General features: G+C 49.0%; 1 protein-coding gene across 2 annotated transcripts in view; it reads right to left on the reverse strand.

The window, feature by feature from the left end:
- The window catches only part of Dmbx1 (diencephalon/mesencephalon homeobox 1), a 6254-nt gene extending 1057 nt beyond the window's left edge, over window positions 1-5197 (reverse strand). The window contains exons 1-3 of one of the 2 annotated variants that reach the window (XM_013355288.2): window positions 5035-5197; window positions 1385-1563; window positions 740-1088 (exon numbers count right to left, since the gene is read on the reverse strand). In XM_013355288.2, coding sequence (XP_013210742.1) covers window positions 740-1088; window positions 1385-1563; window positions 5035-5188 — 682 coding nt within the window. In that variant the 5' untranslated portion in view covers window positions 5189-5197. Of the gene's footprint in view, window positions 1-739; window positions 1089-1384; window positions 1581-5034 lie in introns of both variants that reach the window. The other variant, XM_005371483.1, reaches the window with a different exon arrangement.
- Window positions 5198-9292: the final 4095 nt, after the last annotated feature.

Below are 9292 nucleotides of genomic sequence, written 5' to 3' on the forward strand. Positions count from 1 at the left end.
AAAAAAAAGGAGCATTCTCTAAACCAGAGGATCTCAACCTCCCTAACAACCATAAAATTATTTTTGTTGCTACATTGTAACTGTAAGTTTGCTACTGTTAGGAATCAGAATGTAAATATTTGTGTTTTCCAATGGCCTTAGGCGACCCCTGAGAAAGGGTCCTCCAACCCCCCCAGTAGGTCATGACCCACAAGTCTTAGACCTCTCAGCAGACACCCCTTCCACAAGAGCTCCCAGATGAAAAAGCATGGGCCAAGTCCTAAGAGAAGTTTGAATCAGGGTGAAATCTGCTGTATGGCGATCTCAGCAACAGTATGGTATTGTGAGGAAGAGACCCGGTCAGTCATCCTCATCAACCTAGACCATGAACCCAATATGGACAAGTTCAACAGAACCGCCATATACAGGCTGCCCGTGCATGCTTCAGCATTGCCAGGGGGGAAAAAGGGGTGGTATTGACCCAGCACACACCAGTACATCTATACAGACTGTTAAAATAATTGCTAAATGGTGAATGGGCTCTAGCCGGCCCCTCACCTGCGCCCTCCTCAGCCTCCCTGTGCCCAGCCCTTTTCCCGGACCTTTCAGCCACACTCGAGGGTGGACATGGGTCACAGGTCATGCTCCTGAATGTCTGTGATTGACCCTCCTGCTCTGACCTACATCACACACTCGGGCCCATCATGCCGGCTTTGGCTGGTCTCCCTGACCTGTGGGTCACCTCCCACCCAAGCCTCACCTGCCTTGGGGCTGCCCCTCTTGCAGCCCTGCACCTTGCTCTCAGATCCAGGGCTCTTCTCGGCTTTGGCCTCCTCGGCCCCAGCACGAGAGTCCTCCTCACGGTCTGGCTGATCTTCAGGGGCTGACTCACTGGCCGATTGCTCCGACAGACTCAGCTGAAGCTCAGCAGGCGGGTCACCACTGGGCAGACTGGGAGGCTGTTCTGCCTCTAGCTGGGTGTCTGAGGCTGGGGCCTCCATCTTGCCTTCTCCGTGGGAGCCCTCGGCCTCCTTCTGTTTCTGGAGTTGTTCTTTCTGCAGGCTGCGCTGCTTCTTCCGGAACTTGGCCCTGCGGTTCTTGAACCAGACCTGGGGGTGGGGGACACAAAGAAGGGCAGTTAAGGGAGGAAAGACTGTACCCTGGGCACGCCAGGAGAAGTGTAGGTGATAATCCTCCACCCAACCCCACCTATTCTTTCCAAATGGGAATGAGGGAAGTAGGCATGTATCTCTGCACTGCCCTAGCAAACGGTAGGTCCTGGATAACTGGACACCAGTCTGATGGCTAGCACCCATCTGTAAGGTACAGTTGGGAGAGTTGGATCCTACCTGCACGTGGGCCTCGGGCAGATTGGTACACATGGCCAGCCTCTCGCGGACCCTACCTGCACGCGGGCCTCAGGCAGATTGGTACACATGGCCAGCCTCTCGCGCATGACCACATCTGGGTAATGCGTCTTCTGGAAGGTCTTCTCCAGGGCCTCAAGCTGCTGGGCTGTGAACGCCGTGCGACTACGGCGTTGTTTGCGGTGCTGGGAGCCATAGCGGGCCTCCAAGATGATGTCTTGAAATGTACAGCCGTTGGAAGGCAAGCAGAGGGGGCCCATTTAATTATGGGAAATAAGTTTTGAATCTGATCCTGCTCTGACCCACTTTGGATGCCCAAACAGGCATCAGAGCTGACCCTTGACCCTTGGAAGTCACCCACCCTCCTTCCACTGGCTGGTATTGAAAATCTTTCCCTCCTGTCAACCTCCATTCTCAGAACTACCAAGGACTAATTCAGCTCCGCATGGCTACCAGGCACATGAGTGTTGGAGGGTATCCTCCTGATCTAACTGGTATTAAGGGTGTGTAGATAGGTAAGACCTCAAGATCCTTAAAGTCTCAATATACTAGACCAAGAATGAAAACACATACTTGCAATCCTAGCACTCAGGAGGCCGAGACAAGGAGGCTTATGGGTTCAAGTCTAGCCTGAGATATACAGTGGAACCATATCTCAGAAAGAAAAAAGTCTGGAGATACTGTAATATTTTGAGATGACATGCTGCTGATGACCTAAAAACCCCTATCTCGATGATTCTGATCTCCTGTGGGCCTTGGACTCTGGCTATTAAGATTCCCTAGCATCAGAATATGGACCCTTAGCCTTGGGAAGCCAGTTTGTCAGCTGGAGCTGATCGAGGATTGCTGAGGGGAATTCTCACCAGGCATACCATCCTCCTTTTTACATCGGCTCTCATTCTCTTCCTTGGTCTCTATGTCTCTGATGGAGAAGCATTAGATTCCTGGTCGTATTTCCTAAGCAGAAAGCTAAGCTCTGGCAGGGCCTTAGGCACATGGGACAGGCTTAGTACACCCAATCTGGATCCCCACACTGCAAGCTCAGAGGGGAGGGGCACAGGCTGTGGAGTGTTGATTCAACAGGCTTGCCTTTGTGTTTGGTAACATGAAAACCAGCCAGAATGGTACCTCTCAGGCTAGTGTCCGGTCCTTTTCCCTTCTGCTGACTGGCACCTGGGTTATATGTTCCAATCACACGAAAATGGACCTTGTTGATGCTGGAGGGAACTCAAGTTGGTTTTGCCTATGAACAGTACCACAGACTCATCCTCTTGAGCCTCTGGAGTTGGGAAGCTTTCTATAAAACCCAAAATGGGAAATGGACAGCAAACCCTAGACTTTGGAACTTCTTCAATTAAAGGAGAGATCCTTTATAACGTGTCCCAACCCTAGCCCAGGCAGGCCTGAGGTCATGGGTGCTACCCTTGGGCAGGAAAGGGAGCAGGGACCACTTAGTCACATCCATTCTGGTGGAGAGACAGCAGCTCAGCATCTTATTGCTAACTCCAAGGACTATAAGGGGTGGGGTACTCAAGGGGAAAACAGCTCCCTAGTGTAGCACCTGCCATGGATGGTAAGATTTCCATAAAAATATCCTAGTGGAGCTCATTGCCTCCTTCGTTTTGGCATTTTTTAAAAAGATTTGTATGTATGTATGTATGTATGTATGTATGTATGTATGTATGTATGTATGTAGTGTTCTGACTGCGTGTATGTCTGCAGGCCAGAGGAGGGTACCAGATCTCATTACAGATGGTTATGAGCCACCATGTGGTTGCTGAGAATTGAACTCCGGACCTTTGGAAAAACAGCCAGTGCTCTTAACCGCTGAGCCATCTCCCCAGTCCAATTTTGGCATTTTGAAAGTGGGCTATACACCTCAGTTCCTCTGTTCATATCAGTGGGCATGAGCTTCTGTCCTGAATCATCTCTGTGTTATAGTCTTTGAGGTAGATCTCACTATCGGAGATACCATTATCACATTAGACAAAGGGAATTCACTCCTAACTAGGGAAGCAGCCATACTGGGGCAGGTCTGCACTGACCACTGCCACACTGGACACTAGTGTCTACACTGAGCTAAGAAAGGTGACCAGGGACTCAGTTGCTCAGAGGCCTGGCAAGGTCTAAAGGAGGAGGACTGGCTGCCAAATCCTCCCTGCCAGACTGGTATCTCAATGCAGGCATGGTTCTCAGACCCTCTCCCATCCCTGTGCCTGGTCTCCTGCCAATCCTTGCCCCTTTGCCGCACCTTCAAAAGGCATCTGCCTCCTGGCCTGCTGGCTTTCCTTTCTTCACCAGCCCAGCATGCTGCCCTGAGCTGTCCACCATTGTCTCTGACCACCATGCCCTCTCATGATCTGTGGGCACTCAGTTCCAAGGGATTCTATGAAGTCCTTCACCACCCCCTGGCATGGAAACCAGTCCCCACGCAACAGGATGGGTTTGGACTGGAACATCATGAACTAGGTGGCCTCATTTTCCAGGAAATGTAGCCTGACCTCGATGTCATTAACTCCTTCTCATACCCATTGTTATTATTTGGATGTAAACTGGCCTGAAGGATCACATATTAAAGACTTTGTCCCCAGATGGTGGCACTAGTAAAAGGTGATTTCGTCATGAAACTGCTAACCTTATCAATGGATTAACCCATTGATGAATTCACGGCCGAATGGACTGCCAAGAGACAGGCTAAGGAGGAGGAAGTGGGTGGACCTCTGGGGGGCATGTCTTGAGGGGTTTATCTTATCCTTGACCCATCATCCTCTCTGCTTCCAGCCTTCTGTGAGGTAAACAGCTTGACTATGCCATGCACTTTCTGACATGATGCCTTGATACAATCTCACAGCAAATGGAGCTAGGTGACCATGACCCCAAACAAGTCTCCCCTCTTTCAAGTTGTTTCAGCACAGCCATAGAAGCACTGGCACTGAAACCAGCGGAGAGGCAATCAGGAAGACAACCAGAAGTCAGAGGACCGGGCTATGGCTCTCTCACAGACGCTTGGGACTTGCTTGGGGCATTGAGTACTAGTGACCGTAAGCATAGCCCGGCTTTTCTGACTACTTCACACGGCCTCCTGCCAGCAGTCCTAGCACTACCCCCGTCCTAGACGAAACTTGGGTTCAGAGAAGAAAGGTGAATGGGTAGACAATTAACTACAAGTCTGACCCCACAGTTTTAGCCATACTGCCGTGTCCCGACCCCCGCCCTCTCCACTACTTATTCTCTCTGAGCTTCAGCTCCTTTGTCTATAAAACGAAGTAATAATCTTCTTCATGGGGCTTGAAGATGGGGAGAGAGAAAAAGAGAAAGAGAGGGGAGAGATCCACAGAGCAGCCTGGCATTTAGCCAATACTCATGGGGAGATACTTTATATCTCCAGTCTCCTTCTTTGCGGGTTTGTTATGGGGACCTGAAGGCTGAGGCAGCTCCAGGACCAGCACAGGGCAAACAAGCAAGCGGTATCCCACAGGCACCTGCACAGATGTTATATAAATGTGTTGCCAAAGCCAGCAGAGCACAGATTTTGGCTTGTCATCTATGTTACTAAGTGACCTAAGGCTTTCTAAGATACCTAGACTAAGCTGCTTGCACACCCCTCCCCTTTTTGTCTTCTCTAGCCTCCTTTTTCATTCCCCCAGCATCTTGACCCCATGGCCAGGCAGGTCCCCAGGGCCCTTACCAGCTAGGCGCTCAGCCAGTGTAAGTGCGTGCACCGATGGCCGGTAGTCAGGGGCATGCTGGGCCTGCTGGGCTGCCTGCTGGTGCAGGTTGTACATGGCGCTGAGTGAGTTCATCGCATGTAGGGAGTAGCCATTCACCCCGTAGTGCTGCATGGCGGCATCCGCCTGCGGTGGAAAGAGAGAAGGATCATGAGGTGAGGCTGTTGCAATCTATCCTGGGAGAAACATGGATCCCAGCCCAGAACTTCAATGCCCACTTTACCCCAAGGACTTCTACACCAGATCAGAAGGTGCCCTTGCCTTGCCCACAGAGTGCCCCGGGACTCCTCTGTCATTCACCCACTCATCAAGCCATTCACTCTGCAGGACTCGGGATGCCCAGTTAGATGGCTGGGGCTGGAATCACAGCTTTGGTCCTTTGGAGCTTTGTGACTTTGGACAACTCACTTAACTTCTCTGACCCTTAGTTTCTGTATCCAGAAAAGGGCCCTCACCATAGGGCTAACCTGTGATTACTGAGGACTAATATTTATGACATGGCCTGGGGTTGCTCTGTGTGTCTCTGGCTGTCCTGGAACTCACTCTGTAGACCTCGAACTCACAGAGATTCGCCTGCCTCTGCCTCCCTGAGTGCTGGGATTAAAGGCGTGCTTCACCACCGCCCAGCAGGGGCCCACTCTTTTAATCACACCACTGGGGGCGTGGAGACAGGGAGACCAGGAGTTCAAGGTTATCCTCCGCTACAGAGCTATTCAAAGCCAGCCCGAACTACAAGGAGATCCTGCTTCAAAACAAACAAGTTAGTCCTTGTGACTGCCCAATCCATTTGCTGCATTATATAACCCTCTCTTCACCCCCGTCCCCAGGCAGACTCATGTGTACTTCATCGGCTCACACAGGCATCTATTCAGCCCACACCGCTGAGTCTCCCTGGAGCCAAGTCCAGAGCTGGATTCCCTACTGAGGCATTTGCTCTGATGAGAGGGTAATTTAAAACCCTAACATGCTTCACAGACATAAAACTATTGCTCTTACTGTTACACGTTCACAGGCATTACCTCTTTTATTCTCACAAATCTCCAAAAGGCAAGCAAGCCAAGAGCCACAAACCCCATTTGCAGGCTTAGGAAAAGAAGAGAGTCACGTTAAGGCAGACAGCCAATCCAAGGCCTGCCCCGCTCCATGTCCCTAAGGTCGCGTTCTTTTGCAGTCAATTGCTCCTAGAAGGAGGTACCAAGGAACACATCCTTCCTAGTGAGATGTCTTATATAAGCAAGAAGCTGTCCAGGCCCCATCAGTCCCAGGTCACCTGGACCTTGCAGTCTTTTTCTGAGAGCACCCCACCCTGCATCAGCTTGAAATGTCAGTTTTTGGAAAGTGCCTCCATGTTTGCAGCCACTGGAAGACACAAAAGTGTACTTATTGCCTGGATAGAGGAGGTAGATAGGGAAGGCTGAGATAATGCAGGTTCTTTTCCTAGGGAATATGTCCAGCCGTCTCAGCTCCCTGTTCTTACTGAACCAGACATATGTATATACAACCATACAAACATATACAACCACAGACAGCCCACACAGACATACATACAAAGACATTGTCGGGAAAGCATTCACAGAAACCATTTACCTACCCAGAATTCAATGTCATCGTTCCAAGTTTCACATACATTCTCATAGGTGTCAATTCATGCAACAGTCATCTATATACACAGACGTTATACCATACGCATTGTACATTGATGTATTAACTATGTGTTAAATACCCACCTACCAAGTACCAAAGCCCCCTAACGCCGTGGAACTTACATTTCATGGACATAAAGAAAAATTAAAAAATCTATAAATGTACTAGGTCTGATTACATAGGCATGTTATACCTCAGCTGTCTAGACACCCAGGCCTGAGATCATGAGGTCAAGGTCAGCCTGGGCAACTTAGTGAAACCTTGTCTTGAAACAAAAAAATATAAAAAGGGCTGGGCATATAGTTCATTGGTAGGGCACTTGCTCAGCAGGAGTATCCATAATACCTTCAATTCAATCCCCAGAGTGGTGGTGAGTCTGTGTGTGTGTGTGTGTGTGTGTGTGTGTGTGTGTGTGTGTGTGTGTGAAATTAAAAATATATGTATATATCAGGTAGGAACAAATACTCTGAAGTAAAATAAGGCAGGAAGAGAGGACGACAAGAAACAGAGGGGCGATTGTTTCAGAGATGTGAAGCAGGCATGTGAAGCCAGGGAAAGGTCTTCCTCACTGGAAAATCAGTAAGGACAAAGGCCCTGAAGTGTGAACAAGACTGAGCCTAGAAAGCAACAGCACCAGGGTGTGGACTGGGGAGGAGGCTCAGTAGTGGAGAGCGCTTGTTCTCAGAGGACCAGGTTCTCTTTCCAACATCCATTTGGTGGTCGCAATCATCCATAACCCCAATTCCTGAGACCCAGTGCCGTCTTCTGGCCTCTGGAGCCACCAGGCACAACAGGTGGTGACATACATGTAAGCAAAACATTCATGCCTATAAAATAATTAAATCTTAAACAAAAGAAAAAAGGAACACCACAATGGTGGGGGACACAGCAACTGGAGGCTGGAGATGGGACGGCTATGGGGGGGGTGGCTGCTGGGAGGTTTCTTGGTCCATCATAAAGAGTTTGGGTTTTTATCCTGAGTGTAATGGAAAGTCCCTAGAGGATCTTTTATAGAAAAGTAATATGGTATTATTTGGGTTAGGGGTGTGTGTGTGTGTGTGTGTGTGTGTGTGTGTGTGTGCGCGCGCGCGCGTGCACACATATCTGTGCATGTGATTTGGGTTAGGGGTGTGTGTGTGTGTGTGTGTGTGTGTGTGCAGGTACATGTAGAAGACAGAGATCAATCTCAGGTGTTGTTCCTCAAAAACAGCCACCTTTTTTTGAGACAGGGTCTCTCAGTGGCCTGTATGTTGACAATGCTGCTGAGTGGCCAGCAAGCCCCAGGGATCCACGTTTGAACAGCAAGTACTTTATGGAGGCATTGCTCCAATCTCCATGATTTCTTTTTGGGGGGGACAAGGTTCAAGACAGGGTTTCTCTGTGTAATAGTCCCGGCTGTCCTGGAACTCACTTTGGAGACCAAGCTGACCTCGAACTTACAGAGATCCACCTACCTCTGCCTCCCAAGTGCTGGGATTAAAAATACACACAACAACCACCATCCGGCTCATTAGTTTCCTAATAAAGTTTATTATCTATCAGAGGACAATCTGTGGGTCATTTTGTCCTTCCACCATCTGGGATCTGAGGCCAAACTCAGGCTGCCAGACTTGGTGGCAAGTACCTTTTCCCACTGAGCCATTACACCAGCTCCAGGTGGAATGGAGCTTTGTGTGTGTGTGTGTGTGTATTTTACATTTATTTATTTACTGTGTATAAAATGTGTGTACAGTGTTCTGCTTGCATGTATGCCTTCATTTCAGAAGAGGGCACCAGATCTCATTATAGACGGTTATGAGCCACCATGTGGTTGCTGGGAATTGAACTCAGGTTTTCTGATAGAGCAGCTAGTGCTCTTAACCTCTGAGCTATCTCTCCAGCCCTCTTTTTTTTGTTTGTTATTGTTGTTTTTGTTTTTGTTTGTTTGCTTGCTTAATTTATTTGGATGTTGGGTGGAGAAGTCTGGGGCTGGTGGCTGACCTCATCCAATAGTTACAGAGGCCCACTCTATGCACCACAAAGGTGAGCAGAAGTCTAAGAAAGGAGGAGGAGATAAAATGTGTTTAAACATTATTATTTCCCATGGCGGTGGTCGTCCTGGTGGTGGCGCATGCCTTTAATCCTAGTACTGGGGAGACAGAGGCAGGTGGATCTCCAGGCTTGAGCCCAGCCTGGTCTATAAGAGCTAGTTCCAGAACAGCCAGGGTTACAAAGAGAAACCCTGTCTCAAAAAACAAACAAAAAAAAAAAAAAACTAAGTAGGAGAAGCCACAAAGCTATCGTTCTGTTTTGTTTGAGACAAGCTAGCCTCAGACTCACTCAGCGACCCTCAAGTGCTGGTCCTCTTACCTCCCCCTGCTCAGTGCAGTTGAACTTGAACCCAGAGCCTTGGGCATGCTAGGCAAGCGCTCTACTAACTGAGTTGAATCTCCAGCTCTAATGTATGCAGTTTTAGTACTGAAGTAGGATACTTAAGAAAAGGCAAGTTAAGGAAATGAAGAAATAACTCATTAAGGAACCAAATGGCACATGACAAAACCCTTAGCTATAACCACAGAAAGAAAAAGAACAATA

This window comes from Microtus ochrogaster, unplaced genomic scaffold (genome assembly GCF_000317375.1).
Source record: "Microtus ochrogaster isolate Prairie Vole_2 unplaced genomic scaffold, MicOch1.0 UNK110, whole genome shotgun sequence".
Lineage (NCBI taxonomy): Eukaryota > Metazoa > Chordata > Mammalia > Rodentia > Cricetidae > Microtus > Microtus ochrogaster.